Source organism: Siniperca chuatsi, linkage group LG24 (genome assembly GCF_020085105.1).
Source record: "Siniperca chuatsi isolate FFG_IHB_CAS linkage group LG24, ASM2008510v1, whole genome shotgun sequence".
Lineage (NCBI taxonomy): Eukaryota > Metazoa > Chordata > Actinopteri > Centrarchiformes > Sinipercidae > Siniperca > Siniperca chuatsi.
The window spans coordinates 1,317,656-1,341,664 of record NC_058065.1 but is presented as its reverse complement, the minus strand read 5'-3'; the positions used below and the strand labels follow the sequence as shown (position 1 = coordinate 1,341,664).

General features: G+C 40.4%; 2 protein-coding genes across 3 annotated transcripts in view; both read right to left on the bottom strand.

The window, feature by feature from the left end:
* Nucleotides 1–16,899, bottom strand: part of cd247 (CD247 molecule) — a 20,221-nt gene extending 3,322 nt beyond the window's left edge. Inside the window, exons 1-5 of the mRNA XM_044187646.1 lie at nucleotides 16,874–16,899; nucleotides 15,979–16,139; nucleotides 1,644–1,741; nucleotides 1,510–1,554; nucleotides 707–772 (exon numbers count right to left, since the gene is read on the bottom strand). Of these exons, the coding sequence (XP_044043581.1) occupies nucleotides 707–772; nucleotides 1,510–1,554; nucleotides 1,644–1,741; nucleotides 15,979–16,139; nucleotides 16,874–16,884 (381 nt within the window). The 5' untranslated portion in view covers nucleotides 16,885–16,899. The remainder of the gene's footprint in view (nucleotides 1–706; nucleotides 773–1,509; nucleotides 1,555–1,643; nucleotides 1,742–15,978; nucleotides 16,140–16,873) is intronic.
* A 339-nt stretch (nucleotides 16,900–17,238) lies between these two features.
* On the bottom strand, nucleotides 17,239–23,936 carry creg1 (cellular repressor of E1A-stimulated genes 1). 2 transcript variants are annotated; one of them, XM_044187640.1, is made up of 5 exons: nucleotides 23,487–23,936; nucleotides 21,489–21,608; nucleotides 21,282–21,395; nucleotides 20,046–20,134; nucleotides 17,239–19,269 (listed from the first exon to the last, which is right to left on the bottom strand). In XM_044187640.1, the coding sequence occupies exons 1-4, from the start codon at nucleotides 23,835–23,837 to the stop codon at nucleotides 20,048–20,050; spliced, it is 672 nt and encodes a 223-aa protein (XP_044043575.1). In that variant the 5' UTR covers nucleotides 23,838–23,936; the 3' UTR covers nucleotides 17,239–19,269; nucleotides 20,046–20,047. The 2 variants fall into 2 exon arrangements, with proteins under 2 accessions (XP_044043575.1, XP_044043574.1); XM_044187639.1 differs by having other exon boundaries at nucleotides 17,239–19,249; nucleotides 23,487–23,929.
* Nucleotides 23,937–24,009: the final 73 nt, after the last annotated feature.

Sequence of the window (24,009 nt, the reverse complement as noted above, 5' to 3'; positions counted from 1 at the left end):
CTTTCAAGTTAATTCAGGATTTTAGAACCTCAGGTTCTTCAGTCGTCTAAAGAACTGTTTTTAATACAATGTTTAACGGTTCTACACGACCATTTCAGGGTTCTTAGTTCTTAGTTTGTCAAACTTGTCTTGTGGTCTTTTGGGTTCTCTACAGTTTTTTAAAGTCCTTTTTGTGTTCATATGGGTTCATGGTTCTTTGATCACTGTTTTTAGGAATATTGTAATGGTACTTGGGTGTTTTTCTTTTATTGTTCTTGTTCTTAGTCCTTTCGAGATGATCAGGGTTCTTCACGAGTTCTTCCATTCAACGTTCTCTGTTCAAAGAGGTTCTTTCAAGATTCTTCATGAGATTTGCGACTGTTCTTTTAGGAGTCTCTTAGGGTTCCCCCCCACTTCTTTTGGGGGTCCCTTTGGGTTCTCCAGGGTCCTTTAAATAACGCTTCAGAACCTTGAAAGAACCCCGGGTTCTTAAGGTTCTTTTGTGGACTGTGTGGTTCTCTAAGGATTTGTCAGGAACCTTTTACTTCAGAGTTCGTTCAGATTTTCGTGGTTCTTCAAGGGTCTTTGATGAACCATAAAAAACACAAAGAACCTTGAGAGAACCGTGAAAAGACCCAAAAGTTATAAAAGCAGCGGGGAACTTTCTGAAATACTGCGAAGCTAAAGCCTTGCTGGTCGGCAGATGTATTGTATAAGTGAGACTCACTCTTCCTCTCTCGGGGTCTCCTCTCACCAGGGGGGCGTAGCCTCCAGAGTCCTGACCTTTCAGATCCTGAACACAACACACGCAGCGTAAACCAGAAGCTTCATAATCTAGATCATCATTATTATTATTATTATTATTATTATTATTATGTGTATGAAACGGATAATAAAATAAATATAACATGCAGCAGCTGTTCAGCCTCGTTCCGACGTCAGCGTCACTAAAACAGGTTGCTAAGTATCTACAGCCTCCGACTGCAGGTGGCGCTGTCGTTAGCTAACTGACAAAGCTAACGTTAGCATGCTAACATCTGAGCCGGTCGACGTCTCCGACCTGAAACTTGATGAACGCTGTTTAATACTGACGTCAGTCTGGAAGATTTAAAATCACTTTTCACTGAAATAACGTAACAAAATCCATTATGCTAATAACTTTTGATTAAATGAGTAAATAATGTCAGTTAGCTTAGCATAATCAAATTAAACAAATACCCACATTTATAAAGATTTATCCTTAAGCCTCTAAAAACTGTAATATTTGGAAGTTGTGCTAGCTTGTGATGCTACAGTGACTTCCTGTTTACAGAGCTGACTGCTCCTGATTGGACAGCGCTACAGATGTTTCCTAGCAACAGATTTACTGAAGTTTTAATGGTGCAACCTGGTTTAGTGAAGCTGGAGTTAGTTACTGAGAACTCAGGAAGGACGGCTGCAGTTAGCATCAAGATACAATATCACAGTTAAACTGTAAGAATATTTATCTTTAAAACAACTAAGTCACATGATTAAAGTTTGCCGACTCACGCTGTAGATGCTGTCCTCGGTCGCCCTCGCCTTGGTTTTGAAGAACTAAAAACGTTTTAATAAAATAAAAAGGAGAGATTAGTGGTGCGCTCAGCAGCTGTTGCAGTACAGACGGCGAGTTGCAGGCGACTGACCTTCTCCTTGATGAACATGCCGGTGATGATGAGACCGTACAGGCCCAGGAAGCCGTCCAGGATGTAACACAGCCCAGGCTCGTACATCGCCAAGGCCTCTGTGGAGGTCAGAGGTCACGGGTCACACACAGAGACTGCTGTTGTTAGGCTGTAAGCAGCTTTTATTCAACACACGGCTTAAGAAGCAGCTGAAGCCGCTGTTGTGGACGTCTTCAGCAAACGAGAATAAATTATTAAAACTGTTGTTTTTTAAATATATCAAACAGTGATTACACGGGAGGAAAAAACACAAGATTCAGAAATATGTTAGTGATATTTTAGGACACAATAATGCACAAAATTACCTTTCTGTCACATGTTTTTAAGATCCACATGCGCACACGTTATTTATCTAATGGGAACACGTCAACTACGACTCCCAAGGTGCATTTCACTACCAAACAGCCAATCACAGAGTTTCTGGAGCTGAAGTAGAAACCTGGAATTACTCGCTGCAGTTTAAACCAACTCACTTTCAGATTTGGATGAATTCAGCAAACTATGATGACACGTTTTGTTCGCAGCAGCAGCAGAGGCTCATGGGAGTTGTAGTTATTAACATGCTAAATCTGGCTTTTGTTCTTTTCTTGTTGTTGTTTAAACTCAGTGTCCGACTATTTCTCTCTGCCCAGGACTTGAAAGTGATTCTCGCATGGGTCGCCGTGACAACACACACACGGAGGGGATGCAACCAATGACAGCTCATTTTGTTCTCAAGGACCAGAGGTGATAGACCAATCGGCTCGTGCCGCAGTGGGCGGGATGCGGGCGCTGAGAGGGTTAATACAGTTGTTGTTCTGCAGTGTGTGTGTGAATGCGTTTGATGAAGCTCAGTGGTTTCCTCCATCACCCTGACAGGTGTGTGTGCTTCAGAGTGGGTGTGTGTACACGTATGACTGTGTGTGTGTGTGTGTGTGTGCGCATCAGGAGTCGGGCAGAGTGCTGTACGATGATTTTAACGTGAAAATGAAAGCGGCCCAGTCGTTATGCCCTGACGTTAGGATTTAAATTAGTTTTAGCGTCTAAATGTTTTCTTTGCTTCATGTGACGGAAACGTGAGCAGGAAGAGAAAAGACGTTTATCTGAGTTCAGAGGCGACGGTTTCTTTTATTTCTGTCGAACAAATCTGTTCAGAAAGTAACGCCTTCTCTCTCTTCATAATGAGAAACGATTCATTTCAGGATGCAACAACAGACTCGAGACGAAGGGAGAGCGCGCCACTCACAGGCGGTAACGTGCTGCAGTGTTTTAATGGCAAGAAGCCAACAACAAAACAACAGACGTTCAGTAAAAGAACCCACACACACACACACACACACACACACACACACACCGTCCTGCTGCCCCAAACACTCACTACAGCACCACATGTGGATTCATCCGCCGCTGGAAGTAGTCCCCAGCAGATGCTCTGTTTCCTCCTGTTGGTCTGATAGAAACTGCAGCGAGCAGCTGTTTGAGGAACTGAGCCTTTCAAACATGAAGCTGTGTATCTGCAGGATGAAGGACGAGTTTTGGGCTTCAGGCTGCATGGAGCCCCACCGACCTTTACAAGGTGCCCTTTAATTAGGTTCTTTAACGATATATATTTGTGACTTGCGACTAAGAAATGTTCTGAGCAGGACGTTTTTAATGTAAAAATATATTGACACTGTTTCTGAACGTATCTCTGGCATTTCTGTATTTTAATTTCTTGGCATTTATCGACTCGCATGTCTGCAGTGACGTCACATCGGCTGAGGCATCGGCAGTAGCTATAGCTGTCACGTGAAGCGAATACAAGTACCTGAGGATGATACCTAAGTACGGTACTCGGTGGATCCGGCACACCTGCAGCTACTCCTGAATGTTTTCTGGACAGACTTGACGTTACTGATCTTCTCCTGACGACACGTCGACGCAGACGGTGGGTGAAACGCGAAGCTGAAGCTATTAAAGCGGGTGGAGGCCGGGGTCGCAGGAAGACGAGTTAAAGCTAATGAGATCGCTGACAGACAGCTGAGCCACGATGAGACGAGGAGGAAGAGGAGGAAGAGGAGCCTCGAACCACAAACACACGATCTGTTTCCAAGTTTTAGGTTCAGCTTAAACACAGCAGGAAGTTTTATTGAGTGATAACGTGATGATTTACAGGCTCTTTCTTCTGAAAGTGTAAATTGTGTTTTTTTACTGTTAACAACACACTTTTCACTTTTTCTTAAAACCCATTATAACCAAACAGTTGATCGATGACTTGAAGCGGTAATGAAAAGTTTCTACCTACATTTGAACGTGTCCTAACCACATGAGCAAACCTAGAGAGGCCAGCTCTGCCTTACTGTGCTTCAACAGCTACCTGACGTTATCTGTGTGTGAAACAAACCCACTTCCCACGTGTCACACCTCTTATCACAGCATCAGCCTCCGTGCTCTGACGTCGCCATGGCAACGCTGATGAAAGACCAGATTATCGCGCTCAGCGATCTCTGGTCACTTCAGTGTGTTCGGCCTCTGTCGACGGTACGCCCGATATAAATGAAGTCAGATAAGAGCAGAGATAGCTCGAATATAAGCACATCAGGAAGCCAGCGCTACAGCAGCAGTGTGTGTGTGTGTGTGTGTGTGGTCGTGGTTTGTGTGTGTGTGTGTGTGTGTGTGTGTGTGTGTGTGTGTGTGTGTGGTCGGGTGGGCTTGTGATCTGATAAACGCAGCAGGGCGAGTGTCATGTACACGCGATCAGCTCAGTTTCATGCATACAGTTCTATTCAAAACCTGCTTTAAAAAAGGTCAAATTCAAGTGAGAAGTTTTAGCAATAAATTTACAACAAATTTAACTATTGTGTCTTTCAGAGTATTAAAAATAACTGCATGTTAACCTGTAGTGTAGTTGAGTCTAACTGCTTTGTTATATACTGCAGGCCAACTTTATATTTTAGGAGTTTTTCTCATATTTTTTATGTAAAAGTGAAATTAAATAATGCAGGAGAAGTAAATGCTGTATATATTAGAAGTCCTCGAACTAAGAATTAGTAGCATTACCAGTATAGATAGTACTAAACTCGCTCGACTGTATATATAGAAAGCATTTCATATAAAAAATGCAGCTCAAAGTGCAGAAACAACAGTTAAAGTTTCAAAATAAAAAGAGGAAGTAGCAGTCGGTCTTACAAAGGTAAAAATAATGAGGTACATTTACTCAAGTACTGTATTTCTACTTTCTGTATATTTAGCTTTTGTCATATTTTAAAGTAAAATCTACATTTCAAGCTGTCGGATAAATGTAATAGAGGGAAATATAAAGAGTTACAGGTAAAAAACATTTATAATTTAATTAATAATAATTTGTGCACACGTTCATCTCCACACCTGTACATCAGTGGCCGTCATACTGTACAGTAGTAGTATTAACAGTCGTGGTAGTATATAACTTCTTTCATACAAGACATGCAGCTCAAAGTGCTTTAGATTAATAAAAACAGAAAACAATGTAAAAGAAAGAGCAGACAGTCAAAACTGTGGTCAAAATTTTCAAATTAAGAGACATAGCAGCAGTAGTTCTTCTATACTGGAAAAGTACATTTACTCAAATACTGTACTAGTAATAGTAAAATCTACATTTCCAGTGATTAAAGCTGTCAGATTAATGTAGTAGAAGTAAATCAATAGTAAAGGGATCATTTGTGCACGAATGTATCCACACCTACTGCAAAGCGGTTAAAGAGAGCTCCTGTTCTTTCTGAGTATAAATGAAGGTTGAATAAAAGAAAAATTACATCTAAAAAGAGAAGAAGCAGCGGTTTTTGTAGCAGTGTGCACGGTGTTGCCTTAACCTGACCACAAGAACGTGATGAAGTACTCTGAAAAAAGTATGTTTGTATATTTATTTATGCTAAAAGGACGCTGAGTGCTTCAATTACGTATTTCCATTTTGTGGTACTTTATAATAAATTCCAGAGGGCAATATTGTACTTTTTACTGCACTACATTCATCCGACGGTTTGCAGTTGTATGTTAATGCGTCAGTAGTTATAATCCAGTAATACTGTATTTAATAATAATAATAATAATAATAATAATAATAATTATATCACTCTGCCAGAGGCCATTCTTTCAAAAGGAGTACTTTTACTTTGAGTGCATTTTTCTGATGTTACATACTTTTACTTAAATTAAATTTATTTACTTTAAATATAAATTTCGAATGCAGGACTTGCAACAGAGTATTGTTACATTGCTATTTTTATTCATGTAAAGGATCTGAGTACACAACTGTTCTTCTAATAGTCGTGATAACAGCGGTAACGTACACGTACACATATGTACCTGTCATGTACACAACGTAGACACATGCATATTAATAAACACACTGTTGTGTGTGTGTAGTTGTGTTACTTGATTTCAAAAGATGGACCAACGACGGGGCAGCAAATTATAAATTACATCTGGTGTAACAATGTCTATCTCTGGTACCTGTTCAATAACGGCATTTATAAGTAGAATATTAATTAATTTAATAAAACTTTAATGTAGTTGTAAGCAGATATAAGGACTTCTTTAAGTGTTTATTAATGTACAGTATTTGTCAACAATTCTAACTTCACCTATGAAGACATATTACCACAACTGTTTTACTGTGTTATCATTCATTGTGTGTTTATACAGTTATAGTTAACAAATACATTAAAATACATTATTAAACACTTAGATCTGCTTACAACCACATTAGTCTGTTATAAACCAGTTATTATGTGTTCATTAAATGTTTCTAAATCTTAAATGGAGGACTTAAAATAAAGTGGTGTCAAACAAAGAAATAAATAAATGATAAAAAATGTAGTGAAAATTAACTATTAGCAGTAAACCTGGTTGTTGTAGGACTAGTAATCATATTAGCAGTTGCATTATACTACATGTATAACATAAATTAGGGAGAGTAGAAAGAAAATGTTTCCCACTAAAATGAAGTGGAGGAAAAGTATCTAAGGCTTTCGACATAATACAACGTTATAATACAACGTTTTTTTCTTTTTAAAATCCTCTTGAGATTTGGTTGTTTAACAGGTGGTAAAACTACAAATAAAGTAGTCTCTATAAACTTATCTCTTTCAAGAGGAACTCGCAGGGGGATGTCCACTATTACAGTCATTATTATATCAATCTGGCCACAAACAGGAGCCACCGTTTCACTTGCGAATGTGAAAATCATATAACACTATACGCAGATGACACTGTGTTGTTTTTGCGGAGTCTTGTGCGGTCGCTACCGGCTCATAGTTATTTTGGTACCTTCTCTTGCCGTAAGGTAAATAAGACCAAATCTAAATAATTACTCCTCATCTAGAAACCAGTTTTAAAATGTCCCACAACGCTTCACATTTTTGGAAATAACAATTACACCAAAAATAATGGACCAGTCCCAACTAATCACGACCCAGTTATGGCTTCCACAATGTTGGACGCACTTAGAACTGAATGTCAATATAATCAGTTAGTGGCTTGACAGAAAATTGATCAACAACTATTTTGGTAACTGATTAGACAAAACATTCGCTGCTGCTGTCATATCTGTTAGTTAATTAAAATTTTGGAGATTTTAGACAGACAAAACAAGACATTTGAAGATGTCACCTTTATAAATGTTTCACTATTTTCTAATTGCCAGGCTAATCATTAATGAAAATAATTTGTGGGAGAAATTTATATTTATGACCATAAATGAATGTTTGAATCTGTGTCTCATAAGACTGTTTGAATTTGTGTACTGACATGGTTAGTTGACCTGAGAGGCTTCACTGTCCTTCACACTTGGCAAACGTTATGTGAGCAGACTCTGGTGTCTGGAGGTAACGATAAGATGTCGACCTTGTTGATGTCCCCGAGTAACGCGCATGTTGTTTTGCCTCCCGTCTGGTACCATGATTATACGAGATTCTGTATGACGTGCGACATACTGTATAAAGCTGAGCGAATTAAATGTTACTTTACGTTTTTGATATTGACTGTGTGCATGCATGCAAGCCGTACCAAGCTCTTCTCTGATATCAGATTTGTGTTGTAATAATCTCAAATATTCAAGTAAAGACAACTGAGGCTCTTCGAGTTATTCTTTTATTCATCAAAGTTAACATGCATCTATGTTATCAGAATCAGAAATGAAATGAAAAATGAACAATTTACTTACATTTGCACAAACAACAACAAAAAGCTCAAATAAGAGCCTCAGTTTTAACAAAAACTAAACATTTTAACCTTTAATTAATTAATAATCTGGCAACTAACAATATGTCCTTAAGTAAATGGCATTACATTACGCCCAGTTACTGCAATATGAGCTGAGTTTTACAGTTCTCTGGTCTAGTCTGATTTGCTTTTTTACTAATCAGGTTAAGTCTATGTTTGTGTTATGTGTTATGTTACGCTGTGTCTGGTGTGTTTATTCCCTCCTAAAAGGAAAATACATAAAGTACAAACTGGAGTACTGAAGTGGAGAACTAGATACGATGAACTCAGTTAGTTTCCACTGAAACTGAATTAAAATCATAATTGGATCTACTGGAAGCTAAACTGACTCAGTCTAACCAGAGCTTTCAGCTGTACACACTTCTTTCAGTAATTCACCAAGACATTAACGGAAAGCTTGATCACATGTTTTCATAATTATCAGAATTCTTCATGACTCATCACAGACAGTCAAAGTTTGTTTCCATTCACAAAATTCAGCAAAGTTATCCATCACAACATTAAGAGGCACTGAACTCTTCTACATGTCAGAATGTCCTTGAACGCATCAACAGTCTCCGCTCAACTGCATTACCACAAGATTAATCGTTTAAATCATTTTCAAGCAAAAATACCCCAAAATACCTAGTTCCAGCCTCTCAAAAATAACATTTTCCTGCTTTTCTTTGTCTTATATGATTGTAAACCCCAACATCTACAGTTTCAGTTGGATTCATTCAACTGTGTCCTCTGACTGTCCAACCACCAAAATCCAGATGAGCGAAGACCTCGGGTGGTAAAAAAATGGTAAAATGCTAATTTATTAGCACTCAAGCAGTAGCGAGTGATTTGCGAACTTTTTTGCTCCAGATCTTCCCTCTCAGGTAACATACAAGCGTCCCTACTTTCTTCGTGTTCGCTCCTGTGAGGAAGCCTGCAGACACAACTCAGGGCAGAAAAAAGCCCTCCGATCTACTAAATTAAAATTCACGGATAATTCTCCTAAGACGACGCTAGAACTGCTCATCAGATAATGCAATAAAATACAGAGCTCTTTGTAGTGAAAACAGAAATACAAATGTATTGAGTTTAAAGGTTCATTGTTGACGTTGGAAATTGTTTTAATTTGTCAAACTTTTTATATTTTATTTCATAACATTGTTCGTTGTAAAATACCAAAATATCAGGTCTTTATTATAGAAATTAGAGGTAATTATGGGGTTGGTGGATTTTAACGGTGTACGGTCATTATTGTGAAACATATGATAACCAATTTAATCATAAGTTGTTATTTGCTAGGTGATATAAATGTATATCATAATAAAATAATAAGAACAATAACATTTCTATTTTTTTTTATGTTTTGTCCGGGGGTCCTCCACCCCCGGAGGACCTACGTCCTTGACTTTATCCGACCCTCAACACCCTCGAATAAACCTTTCAGTCAGTCTCATTAACTGGCGACTTCTGTTGCCACGTTAACGTCTCTTCTCACAAGCTACATTATTTGTTTCTTCTCTCTGGAACAAAACTGCTGATATTAAAATGTCAAATTAATGTCAACATTTAACCTCCAACCACCAGACAGATGGAAAACTAGTTTTACTTTGACGTCAGAGTGTTGTGTGTGTGTGTGTGTGTGTTTTATATTCACATTCAGATTAGATTGATTCATTCAGAAGTATCAGCTTCAGATAAATGTGTTTTGAAATGTTCCACGTGTGTAATCAGAGCAGCAGGCTGGAAACGGCTGAATCGGGTCGAGTGGAAACAGAAAACGAGCGGCTTCGTGAAGGTAAGCACTTTATTAGACGGCTCATTCTGTGTTTGACACCTGTTCAAATGCCCAGAGAGAAGCGCCAGTTTCCTGAATGAAACTACAAAAATAAAACAGACTGACGTCGTCTTTATTAATAATTCAGCCTGTTGCACAACTTTAAAGCAGAAGGCTGCAGCTTTCATAAGAGAGCGGGGTATTCAGTGTTGGCATTAATTGAATTTCCATTTTTCATTAACTCCTTTTCCCTTCCCAGAATGCCTTTCAACAACCCCCAGACAAAGGGATGTGGCCTAATTGCTGTCAATCAAAGATGGCCGCATACAGGGCTGAACCCCCACGCTTCTTATATATTATATTTGGGTTTCTGAACATCAGTTCAACCAAGATAAAAACAACTTCAACAACTGCTGAAGGTCCCGGCAGGTACCAGAAAGTCTTACACCACATTTGTTCTGTCTTGACACATTTCACTACCTGAAACTGATTTATTCTCCCTTCTGTGTCTCTACGTGTGCAGACAACAGTGACATTTCATCACAAGCTGCTATGTTACATTGCGTTACGTGAAACTGTGACTTCCTGACCTTTACAATCCCCGTTCGAAACATTCAGTTAAACTCTAAACTCTAAATCCGACACAAAGGAAAGACAAACAAAACAATAATTTGACCTTTTTAAACTCAAGTTCTCAGTAACTACTAACTAGTTTCAAGGTAGCACCATTAAAGGGTTCTGTATACGAGATTCTGAACATTAATATAGCAGAAAACAACATTTAAGTGGAGTGATGGCGTCCTGAGCAGAGGATGACTGCGGCCTCTCCGTTCTCTGTTTTGGTAGCCGGTCTGGCCGCGTCGAATGCGAGTCCCTCCGTGTGCAGAGCGATATAACGGCTGTTTCTCTTCTCATCTAACGCTGTGAATTAAGGGTTTATTTCAACCAAACCAGAGCTGGTGACTGCTGGAACAGTGGAAAGACTAACCAAGCCGGTTTTGGTGAATTTTCGTTGTTTCTGTCCACTTTGAATGAAGTGTGTTTTACGATGATCTGTGAGGTAAAATTACAGTTTTTCTTAATGGAGTCTGGTGCGCTGTAGCGCCCTTTTGTTTTGATCTGAGATGCTGGTGCGACATCTAGTGGCAGTGAATGTTGCTTACAGCTCCTTTAAAGTTAGTAAAAGACTTTAGTAACGTGTAAATCGGTTGCTAGGAAACATCTGTAGCGCTGTCCAATCAGGAGCAATCAACTATGTAAACAGGAAGTCACTGTTCTGTTTGAGGCTAAAAGATACATTTTTAGTAAATGTAGGTATTTGTTTTATTTCTGTCCGGATACATGGAGAAATCTGGGTGTTTCAGAGTTAGTGGTATTCATACAGTTAATAATTAGAGGGAAATATCTGACAATGCTAAGCTAACTGACGCTATTTACTCATTTAGTCAAACGTTATTAGCATTCATAATTTGAGGTGTGTTGCATTATTTCAGTGAAATCTTCCAGACCGACGTCGTTATTAAACAGCATTTATCAGGTTTCAGGTCGGAGACGTCGACCGAGCTCCACATCACCTCTTTTACTCTCAACGGCTCAGATGTTAGCATGCTAACGTTAGCTTTGCCAGCCGGTTCAGTGAGCTAACAACAGCTCCACCTGCAGTCAGTGGCTGTAGGTGTTTAGTGAGAACTGATGTCTGTGACGAGGCTGAACTCACGAACAGACTATAATCATCTTCATGTGTTTCAGCAGGAAGTTTCTCTCATGCAGTTATGTTTTGATCTCAACACAATCCAGCTTTGCTTTGTTAAATAATCACAACCTGCTTTACTTTCTCCGTCCACTCGGCCGACTCAGAGGGAAACGCTGGACTTTTCACTGCGTCTGTCTGACGCTTCAGTTACTTCCTGTGCAGGGAAAACCTCGTATCGGATCAGCTGGAAAACAGGCTGTTTCTCTGATACGTGGTTCTCACAGGACGGCGACGCTGCAAACACCTGATGGTCTTATAGACCATGATGCATTGCTGCAGGTTAAACTGCCCAACAGGATATAAAGCAGTTAGAATGAGCTCAACCTGAAACATCTGCAGCAGTAAAATGCAACACACACATGAATGCAGCAGGAATATGAATCCAGAAACATCAGATATAATAAAACACTGACAGGAAGCGTTTTACTGCACAGGGACGACTCTCACTTTAACTCCATGTTGCTGATGATACTTCAGACTTTGACTGCAGTAAAGGACGCGGACACTCCCCCCCGCTGGATTACCCAGAGTGCCGTGCTGTGGATGTTGTACTGAAGGTCACTGGAAGCAGTTACACTATCAGTTCCCACTCAGAGAGATATCCACTTATCTTTGCAGTCAGCTAGAAAGCTCTTATCTGGCGTGTTGCCTCGTTTCTGCAGGAGATTACGTCTGTTTGATGATCACAAGGAGACAGTTTGAAAAAAGCTACTTCGTGTCACGTTTTAAAATCGTGTTTCGAAGTGAAGTGAAGTGTATCAACAGACAGAAAAGTGTCAGTTTGCTCGAGTTCCTGAACACCTGAAGTCAAATCCAGGACACCTCGCCGCTCTCTCTACGCGTGTGCTGAACTCTCTGTGTTCCTGCCGCCGAGCTTCTCCTCTCCTGCCTCCATCAGCAGGACTTCACCTCGCTGAGACGCAGCAAACCAAACTCCATTTGCTTCCTGACAGATTTCACTAAAGACGTACAGAAGGGCGCAGGGGGGCAGCGCCTGCAGCTGGGTTTCTGGGGTACATGTGAGGACTGAAACCGTCGTCTCGGAGCGCAGAGCGTTCTCGGTCACCGCAGCAGCCTCGGTCACATGATCACACCGAGCTGAGGCTCAGGTTGGGAAAGAGTCACAGCTCGAAACCCACAGAGCTGCTTCCTGAGCTGGGGGGGGGTTCAGTCTTTGTGGTCAATTAACTTTCTTCACTGATCAAAAGTGAGCTGTAACGTGATCGCACGAGTTCGTACACTTTGTGTCAGCACTTATTTTACATTAGAGGCAGCTGCAGACACCGAGCGCTGCACATCCTTCAAATATGGCAGAAATCTAACTGATTAAACTCTTTTTGAACGTAGATCTTAAAAAAAAACAAACTGAAGATGTTTGTTACAACTGAATGTTGCTTTTTATTAACCCTGTAAACCACAAAGGGCATCAAAGTCCCCTAATGGCAACAGCTGGCCTGACTGAGTCCTTTAAAAGTCCCTGATACGAGCTTTACATTAACTGTACTCACTTCTGTTGTTTAAAGTAAAGTCTGGTATTAAGGAAACAGAAGCTCGTGTTGAAATAAGCAGCACTTTGACTTCATTTAGTCACATAACAAAGAAATCAAACGCCTCTAATGTAAAGCTGTTTTAAGAGGATCACAACGTTCATTTAATGGCGTTTGAGTTCATCTAGTTTGTAAAAAGATCTACTGAAGAGACAGAAAAAGCACGATTCTAACATTACTGCCGGACTCTGCGGCATTCCCACTGAAGAGCGTGTTTCCGTTAACTTTTATTACCCGTTATTATTATTCTAAGTCTGACAGACGGCAGCTGGTAAGGAAACAGCGTGGCGTCGTGTCAGCACTTCAGGGATCGATTTAGTCCCTGAGGCTGAAAGAAAAGCCGTCACGTCCAGTGCAGCGTCGCCAGTCGGGGGTCGTTTAATACAAACGGTGTTAACGATAATTCAATGTTCTTTTATGGTAATCTCCCATTAATACGCCTGTAATCGATACACAACAGCCACGATCTCTCAGATCCCTGAAAAACAACCGTAATGTTTGGATTTGTGGCATTTTTAATGAAGAATGTGTTTCCGTTAACTGTTATTAGCCAGTATTTCTGTGGTTTGGTGTAAAGTCTGTAACACGCTGAGACACAGCAGTTATTAAGGAAACACAGAAGCCACAGCTCGCACTCATTCTGTCACAGGATTTAGAAGAAGCTCAAACAGAAGAAACCTGTTTCTGCTCCTCTCTCCGTCAGCTCGACTCGCTTCAACTTATTTCGTTTTCTTTTGTCATTAGGAATGGAGTCTGGAGAAGTCAAAGCTGCTGTGGTGTAAAGAAGAGAGCCTCTCGTCTCTAAATACCTGCAGATGTGTTGTTATTCAGCTGCGCTTCAGTTCCCTTCGCCGCAGCTGAAAACCAACACTCGATGAAGTGCAGTGCTGGAAGAGGTTCTAAAATGGAGGCGGCCATGTCGCTGTCTCCGTGCCGCTCTGCAAACGTACTGCAAATGTTATTTTAACCAGATAATAAACCAGGTTTCTGTTTTCTGTTCAGACTTGACGTGTTTTGGATGTTACTGTTTTTCACTGTTTCACAGACTGTTTGTCAGCTGCTGGCATTCTCAACAGGCTTAACTGGTCTTTACACGACAAACACCACGATACAGAGCGAACAGCGACACAGCAGGTAACGCAACTGACGTTAGCAAACTGTCGCTACAGTTGCTGCTGCGAAGCTAACAGCCAGAGAGGACGAGACGGTTTCCCAGAGCAGCACAGCAGCTCCAGACAGCGACGCTCACAACTCTCCTGCTACAGCTAACATCACAACAGCAGCAGATCTTAAACTAGAGAGTCAGCTGAATGTCCGCGGGCAAGTCGTTTAACGTCACCTGACACACACATCGTGGAACAGTGTTGGGTGACTCGGTCCGAGCCTCTTTGCTTGTTTCCCGTTTACAGAGCCGGGGTATTTTTCAGCGCTCACACTGAACGCACAGCTAGCGGACCGAGAGGAGATATTCAATGAATTTGACACAAAGACGTGTGTTGGATTAGAATCACATAGTGCACCTTTAACGCTCTAAACTTTAGATGGTCTGGATTGCAGTTGGTTTACGATGGTTTAAGGTTTCTTTAAGCGGTGAAGCTGATATTGGACCTGTTCTGGCCACAAGTACCAGTTTAGCTTTTGACCAGTTTAAGAGATCGAGTGTTTGGAGCGCATGCTTTCTTGACTGGTCCACCACCATCAGTGATCACCTTTACCACCATTATGGCTAATTTCAGCCAACTTGGCCTTTTCACAAGCTCCTGATTGGCTGCTACGACCTTGAGTAAAATAAAATAAAATAAAAGTACAAGTAACATGGAAGGTTCTGGAAAAGTTTTGAATTTGAAGTTTTATTTACCAATTTATGTATTAATTGTACCATTTGACTATATTTTGTTAACATGACAGCTGTTAAAGTATGGACTTCTACAGGACGTATAAGGTCTACAAGTGTCACTTGATGTTTCCAGACATCCAGCTGAAAACATGTTTGCATCTGCAAGTTCAGCTTCAAGTTTATATATTAATCCAACTACAAAATAAAAAAAAAACTGAAATGAAATATTGTTTCCTCAGAACCACAGAACAAAAACTGACGAAACGTCAGATAAAACATAAAAAAACAAAACATCTAAAGTGTCAAAGAGTCAAATAGTATTTTACTTTAGTGAAATAATAATAATAACTTTGACTTCTTCAACAACAAAAACCTGGAGAGTCTTTTAGTCCTTCTGTTGAAACTCATGCTGCCTTCAACCGCATTCGTTAGCTTGCGTGCTAATCTGCCATGTTAACAATAACACAGTGCTGATTAGCTGAGCAGCTGCTACAGTTAGCTTAACTAGCTAATATGCTAATATTTTTTTAAATGCAAAATCAAGTCAATTGGATGGATCAAAGAAATCCTTTGTTTACTCTCAAAACTGAACAAAAATGAACCGAGTTTGATTCTGTTGCGACGGACACAAACAACCAGCAGGCTCTCCAACATGGCCGCCAGAGAGAAGCCTCTTTTCTCCTTGTTTGTAACGTTTGCATTTGGTATTTTCTTCACTGGTTTGTAATTTTCTGCTGTCGAAACCATTCAGATTTCCCCACAGGAAGCTATACATCTTTACGTAGAAGTAACTTTGTGATTTCTTTTACATTTTCAGATCAGTTGAAACGATTTCAAGCTCCGTTGTGAGCTGAGAAAACCTCATGAAACCCTTTCAAAACCAACCGGAGTATCTCGAAAATGCATCATCACCAAGTTTACAACATATTTTTTCTCTTTTTGCCTGCAAAAATCGACATTTAAAAATAAAAAAACGGTTTTCATCAAAGACCCATATTCAAATTTGATGTGTCGATTGATAAATTGTTTGTCTTGTTTCTATCTTTAAAAAATGCCAGAAAAAAAAAAGTTTCTAGTGAAGCTGCTGTATTTTTGAATCTGAGTGGAAGTCAATGCAACTTTGAAGCTTTCATTCGTGAGATTTCAAAGTGAAAGATTTGTGTCGATGGGCGTCTGATGAGTCTCACCTGCCGGGGGAAACGCAGAGGCGAGGACCAGCAGTCCAGATAGCCACGTCTGGAGCTCCATCCCAAACTGGTTTCCCCAAAAGAAGTTTTTCTTCAAACTGGTTTCTGTCACCGGCAACGACCTGAGACGACTGAACCAAACTTGTGTCTTCCTCTCTCGTCTTTAAGTGGAACAGGAAGTGGTGAGGAGCTGCTGCGCCAGGTGACACATTTTCTACGTATACGAGTCTTTCTCCCACACATGAACGCACTCTTACACACACATGGAAACAGAAATTCAGTGTTTCATGTCTGTTTCTTTCTTTTTTGTTGTTGTTGGCGTTTTTGATGTTTCGGCAGAGAGCAAATCTTAAAAATCTTAATCTGTACCCGACTCGCAGGGAGGACGGTTCGCTTTCTCTCAGTGTTTTATTTACATGCTTCTTTTTGTTTTTTACAGGCGTTTTTCATTTTTAAAAGGAGCCTTTCGACGCCCAAATCACGGATCTAAGGAGAGAGGTGTCTCTGTAACTGCTCTGAGGTATAGTTGTAATTTGTGGCCATTAAGTAAAAAAGTCTTTGACCTGACTTAAAAACACTGAATATTAACTACACGGTGGTTCCCAACCTGGGGGTCGCTGCCCTCCAAGAGGTCTCAAGATAAACCTGAAGGGTTGCAGAAGTGATTTACGGCATCGGAAAGACGATTAAACAGACTTTTTCTTTTTCTAAATCTTCTGTAATCTTTGCTTGTTCTGGAGACAGTTGTGGAAATATTCCTACTTTACTTTAAGACGAGTGTCGACTGCATTAATCGTGCCATTAGAGAATATGCTGCCTGACAGCACAGGTGCAAGAGTAAAGTACAGAGTTGTATCCAGAAACACGAGAAGGTCTACAAGAAGCATTGATTTACCTTTTTTGCATCGTCTTTTAAACGTCTTTAGGACTCTGGGACTCCTCGTCATTGATTTACTCCTCCTCCTCCTCCGCACCTGAAAACTGCTGCTTCATCTAGTATAAAAATACTCATACAGTCATTATCAACATGACTCAATAAAAACTGCATTTAGATCATGTTACAGTCTTTTGATTTAAACCTTTTCCATGTTGCAAAGCGTTTGTTTACCAGAGATGATCCAACACAACTCTCTTCAGAACTGGTTGGCAACTAAAATACCTCTTTTTTTCCACAGACTTTGGTCCTCAAACTAAAAAGATACATTTGTCTTGAATGTGTTGGATGATGTTTATACAGTAAATCTACAAAAAAAACAACCGTTTTTTGTTTTCAGCACAAACTTTATTTATGCAAATCATCTGTTTATATACTTTCAAAAAATGAAATTTCACAGCAAAGACTTCTTATGACATTACGAAAGCATTATTTCCCGCCAGCATGAAGAAGCAGAATATTGTAAAGTTGTTGGAGTATAAAGATGTTTAAGGCGTCACACAAACAGATCCATTCGACTTCAGAAGACGTCACCAAAGTTATTATCGCAGCGAGAAGAATTATGTAATAACTAATCTTCTACAGACCACATCGCATTGGAAGACGAGCTGAAGCTCCGCCCCTGACGGAGGATAAGCCCCGCCCCATTTACGTGCCGTTTCTGTGGTATTTTCTGAAAAATCTTTCAGCTTCTGTTTGTGTTTGAAGATAAATGAACAGCTGATCTGGAGTTCAGTAATATCTGAACACTTTGTCATTTTATCAGAAATATTACATATATAAAAAATCTCTTGGAACGAAGAACATGAGATGTGTTTGAAAACTAGTAAGTGAACCTTGAGTCAAGATGTTTTTTTGTCAAACTACTGTTTCCAAGGTTTAAACAACGAACTCTCACATTCATAACAAGTATTATTTATTTAGCATTCAAGAACTACAGCTCCCATGAGGTTTTTAACAGCCTGCTGACTGCTGAGACTCATGGGAGATGTAGTCATTAAATGATGACTAAAGAATCAATAAACCTGTTTGCATACACTGAACCTTTGGTTTTTCTTGTAGAAAGAAGCTGTTTTAGTAGAAATAATTAGAAGCTCCTGCCAATAATAAACCTATTGAATCTGTATTTAAAACTAGTTAATTTAATTATGGCATCTGTAGATCAACATTTTGTCGTAATACTCCTGTAATATTTGTCAAACCTGTTTCCACATCTGAATCTGTATTTCTGTTTACTCTGTTCGTCTATGACAAAGTTATAAAGTGCAGTTTGTTGCTGTTCCGTTCTAGTGCAAACCCCATCAAATCACACACCTTAAATCTTAGTTTTAGTGAATGGAGTTTGGTGTGTGGAGCTGCACTGAGCCACAAAACCAAACCAAAGTGAGAAAAAGAGAAATAAAAGTGTGTTTCCTGTCACAGCAAATTTATAAAAAGGTACAGAGCTTTAAAAATGTTTTCAATTAAGAGAGAAGTTTAAATGGAATTAGTAGTTTTATATGTTTTATTTTAGATTCTTATTGAAAGCCTTCTGCCTCTGCACATGAGGCAAATTATGAAAACTATTTAATTGTGTTTCTGGTATTCGTGAAGCCTCCTCGTCTGTTTTTATGGGTTTGATTAGAAGCTCAGCGGCTCCCTCCAGTGGCCAAACTCCAGCACTGCAGCTGGCTTCTGACTGACGACACACCTGATATTATTTCACACACCTGTGCGCACATATACAATCACACATCTATATCTTTTGACTCTGATCAGCAGCAGAAACCTGAGATTCACTGTTCAAGTCTGAATTTCTGTGTAAGAAAAGACACCGGCCACAAACACTGATCAGCTGATTGATCCATAAGGAAGAATCACTGTTGATTGTTTTGATCGATACTGTGATCAGGATTATTGGAGTTGATGATTGGAAGGAAAAAACAAGAGATGATACATTTTCATTTCGGAGAATTTAAACTCCAGCAGACTTTTTATTCATTATTTTATTATTAAAATGTTCAATGTCGCCAAATTAAAAAAAATATTCATTAATGTTGAGAAAATGTGCATCTACTAAAACTAATCTGAACGTTTCAAACTGCTTTGTAATTTAAAATATGAGACTGAAAGAAACATCTGGAGCTGAAATGTATCATCGTCTGTGAGTTTTCCCATCAAACATGCGTTAGTTTTATATTCTGCTAAACGTCAGGAAGCAGCTCCGGAGTGCGATTTCTCTCGCAGAGTTTATAGTTGACATCGGGATGTCGTCCTGTAGAACGAGAGCGGGATTCAAACCTGCAGCACACCGCCCACGTCGCAGGTTCGATCCCCGGCTCGTGCACCATCGGCCTCCTGAGCAGAGAACCAGTCAGCTGGTGAGAATTAAAAAGCAGACGCAGCCGTTTAAAGTCAGAGCGTCTCCTCACAGCGCCTCCATCAGGCCGAGCTGGGGACGCTGACTTCCTTCAGGGAAAAAGTTTCAAGTTTGGAGTAATAAAAGAAAATACTCATGTGCAGTTAAAACTGTGAGATTTATCGTGGAATTTTAACTTGCAGTCCAAATTATGAGGTAGTAACTAAAAATAGACAAAACGGTAACAGCTTTGACTTAAAACGTAAGAATTTTGACTTTAAATATGATCGACTTTCCCAGATTTGACTCAAAAAGTAAAAATACTGACGTAGTGTCTTCATTTTTCTTTAACGTCTCACAGTTTTAGCTCACTAACCCATAATTTAGATTATAAATCTCAAAATATTGACTTAATTTGGATTCAAAATATGATCATTTTGACCTAAAATTTCCTAAATGTTACTCAAAAAGCAGAACTTTTGACTCGTGATACATGCGAGTCTTATAATTCTGACTAAAATGTTATAATCTTTTACTTACTTTCACAATTTTCACGTAACATTTTACAATAGTGACTTGAAATTAAACTGTTTGTTTAACCATCCTGATCTGATCAGCTGACAAACAAAAACACTGGCTTGGATTTTTATATTTCCCGCTGAATGTTTCACACATTTTAGCACTTTTTGCCTGAAAGTGTATCAACGTGGCTTTAAATGGACTCGTGTTGTAGTTTTAAAGTGTTGAAGAACTACGAACATAACTAAAAGAACTACAAGAACCAGCAGCTCTGACCGTCAGTGGTGCTTCCTGTGCGGCGTTGCCTGGAAGTATTCCTCCGGAGTGACGGTCTTCACCCCGCCAAAATAATCCAACACCCACACCTGAGACATGGAGGAGGAACACGGACGTTAACGAGACTCCCTGCCCTCTGATTGGCTGATTAAATGCTCAAAGTAGTGTTGTAGTAGCAGCGAACGCAGTGGTAAAAGCAGGAGCAGTAATGTAGCATGGTAATAGTACTTATAGCAACAGCAGCAGTAGTTGTAGTAGTGGTAACAGTACTAGCAGTGGCAGTAGTATTTGTAGTTGTAGGTGCAGTGTTAGCAGTAGCAGTATTAGCAGTAGCATTGAGAGCAGTAGCAGAGCTAGAAGTAGCATTGCTAGTAATAGTACTTGTAGTAACAGTAGCAGTTACAGCAGTACTAGCATTATCAGTAACATCTGCATTAGTAGTTTCAGTAGTAGCAATAGTAGAATTTGCAATACTTGTGGTGCAACAGCACTACCAACAGTGGCACTAGCAGTAACAACATAAGCACTAGTACTAGTTAACAGTGGTAGTAGCAGCAGACTTAGCGCACTAGTTAAAGTAGCACTAGCAGTAGTTGAAGTATCAGTAGCAGCTGTAGTAGCAGGGGCGCTAGCATTAGCCATAGCTGTATTAGCAGTTGTAACAATAGCAGTAGCTGTAGAGGCAGTATTATTAGTCGTAGCAGTAGTTATAGCTGTAGCAGTATTAGCAGTAACAATATAAGCACTACCAGTAGTAGTATTAGCAGCAGCGGTACTTCATAGTTGCAGTAGTAGTAGTAGTAGTATTAGCAGCAGCGGCACTTCATAGTTGCAGTAGTAGTAGTAGTATTAGCAGCAGCGGCACTTCATAGCTGCAGTAGTAGTAGTAGTATTAGCAGCAGCAGTACTTCATAGCTGCAGTAGTAGTAGTAGTATTAGCAGCAGCAGTACTTCAGAGCTGCAGTAGTAGTAGTAGTATTAGCAGCAGCGGTACTTCATGTTGCAGTAGTAGTAGTAGTATTAGCAGCAGCGGTGCTTCATGGTTGCAGTAGCAGTAGTAGTATTAGCAGCAGCGGTACTTCATAGTTGCAGTAGTAGTAGTAGTATTAGCAGCAGCGGTACTTCATAGTTGCAGTAGTAGTAGTAGTATTAGCAGCAGCGGTACTTCATAGTTGCAGTAGTAGTAGTAGTATTAGCAGCAGCGGTACTTCATAGTTGCAGTAGTAGTACTGGTACCTGTGTGATGTTGAACTTGGCGAAGAACCAGTTGTGATCAGACGGCCAGTCGATCATCTCCGGATGTCGACTGAACAGAGCTTTCTTAGCAAAGTCCGCCTCCGTGCCGTTCACCTGGACAAGAGGAGGGAGGGGAGGGTCATGTGACTGCTCCGACTTCACCACCTGGATACACAGGTGTGTGTGTGTGTGTGTGTGTGCGTGTACCTCCATCACAGATCCAGACAGGATGATGTGAGCGCAGAGAGGACTCTGAGGGTCGAAGCCCTGCTGTCTGCAGTAATCAGTCTGAGCCAGAGACATGGACAGAGACGCCTGAGGGTTCACCTGCAGGCAGACAGATTTTACTGCACTTCAGCTCCTTTCAGCACTTCCATTCATCTCTTATTAAGGGAACATTAACAACATCTGTTGCATAATAGCCGAACCTTATATGGATTCAGATGTGAATTTGATACAGCACTCTAGTGAGGCTGACAGACGAAGAAGAAGAACAAAATGACGACTTTGGAGCGGCTTAGTCAAAGTCCTGACCTGAATCCTATTGAGATGCTGTGGCATGACCTTAAAAGGGCAGTTCATGCTTGAAAACCCTCCAATGTGGCTGAATTACAACAATTCTGCAAAGATGAGTGGGCCAAAATTCCTCCACAGTGCTGTAAAAGACTCATTGCAAGTTATCGCAAACGCTTGATTGCAGTTGTTGCTGCTAAGGGTGGAGCAACCAGTTATTAGGTTTAGGGGGGGAATCACTTTTTCACACTGGGCCATGTAGGTTTGGATTTTGTTTGTTTGTTTGTTTGTTTTTGGCTTCCTGTCACATGACTTCCTGGCTCTGACATGTGACTTTAACTGCTGAGTCGCTCTGTGAAGGAACTGCTGAGTCATGGCAGAGCCTCTGCTGTTGCATAAATCCTAAACTGCACGTTTCTGATAATGTGACCAAACGCACAACATGAAAGCGACTTTTAAACACAACAATAAGAATGCATCTTCAGACTGCCCTCCACAAACAGGCCAGCAAGATTTTTTTGAAATTTTAAAAACTGCAAGTTATCGCAAACGCCTGATTGCAGTTGTTGCTGCTAAGGGTGGCCCAACCAGTTATTAGGTTTAGGGGGCAATCACTTTTTCACACGGGGCCATGTAGGTTTGGATTTTGTTTTCCCTTAATAACAACCTTCATTTAAAAACTGCATTTTGTGTTTACTTGTGTTATCTTTGACTAATATTTAAATTTGTTTGATGATCTGAAACATTTAAGTGACAAACATGCAAAAAAATAAGAAATCAGGAAGCGGGCAAACACTTTTTCACACCGCTGTACACTGAAGCCGCCGCTGCATCTCCTTTCACCGGACACTTCAACTGACATCTACTCAGTTTTCACACTTGAAATGACACTAATTACATCACCTGACTTTGGTTTTATTGGTCTGACATCAACAGACTAATAAAACGTTTCACTGTCTGTACGTTTCTGCTGCGTTCGTCACTCAGTGGATTCCTGTCACATGACTTCCTGGCTCTGACATTTGACTTTAACTGCTGAGTCACTCTGTGAAGGAACTGCTGAGTCATGGCGGAGCCTCTGCTGTTGCATAAATCCTAAACTGCACGTTTCTAATAATGTGACCAAACGCACAACATAAAAGCGACTCTTAAACACAACAATAAGAACAAAAGTACCAAAAAGTCACAATCTGCAAAATCTGAATCACAGATTTAGGTTTTGTAACTGTGTTATTACTAAAATAACAAAAGTCTATGATAATTTTTTGAACGCTACAACTCCCATATCACTGTTAAAGAACTACCACTGGAGGTATTTAAATGTTTATGAAACTTTATTTGTAATAGTTGTGAACACTGCAGACACTGATATAAAGCTGTGGAACTAAAATAATAAGAAAAAATATTAAACAATATTCATGGAAGCCTCTATAGTTGTTAGTAAAGTCTATGTTACTTAAAATACTATGAATCCCTTTAGAAGTATTGTATGGTACTGTTTCTAGTCTAACTTGTTAACAACAGTTTTAATAATTTGCACTGAGGTCTTTGATACTTTAAACACTAACAATCCCTATGGGAGTTTTGTATAGATACTACAGGAGATCACTGTTTGACCTTAAAAGTCTCTGTTGCTTTCTTTAGGATACTTTTAAACACTACAAACAGTAAGATGGACTACTGGAAGCTTACCTCCAGGTCCTGCACGGAGATCTCCATCCGGGTCAGGTACATGTAGGGCACCCCGGAGCTGGAGCCCTCCGGCCCGTCGCTGACCGAGAAGGCGTTGGAGAACGGCTGTCCCACCACGGGCTTGTGGCTGGAGATGGTGGCCATGGAGGCCCAGTCACACTGGTGGGCGACGAAGCGGGCGACCCGGGCCACCTGGTCGTGAGGCGGGATCCGGACCCGGCAGGAGGAGGACGGGGAGAGGGAGACCCAGAGGAGGCCGAGGAGGAGCACACGCGCAGCCCGCAGAAGAGCGCTCATGGTCGGGCTCACTGTCTGAAGGACAGTCGGTGAGAGTCCGGAAGTGGACGACATATAAACGACACCTGGAGATCCGGTGGGAGTTTCAAAATAATAGCAGCAGAGGCTGTTCTGACAGGAAGCCCTCTCCAATTTCAGAATAAAACCAGTAGTGAGAACAGTGACTGCCACAGGAAGTAAAATAATCAAAGTAAGTGATGTGTCTACTGAAGGTGTTAAAGAAGGA

What these genes read in the sequence shown, in the direction of transcription:
- creg1 (XM_044187640.1), bottom strand. Translation starts at nt 23,837, where the DNA reads ATGTCGTCCACTTCCGGACTCTCACCGACTGTCCTTCAGACAGTGAGC. An exon ending in TCTCCGTGCAGGACCTGGAG is followed by an intron (nt 21,609 to 23,486) that starts GTAAGCTTCCAG and finishes GTCTGCCTGCAG; the next exon opens with GTGAACCCTCAGGCGTCTCT. An exon ending in TGTCTGGATCTGTGATGGAG is followed by an intron (nt 21,396 to 21,488) that starts GTACACGCACAC and finishes CCTCTTGTCCAG; the next exon opens with GTGAACGGCACGGAGGCGGA.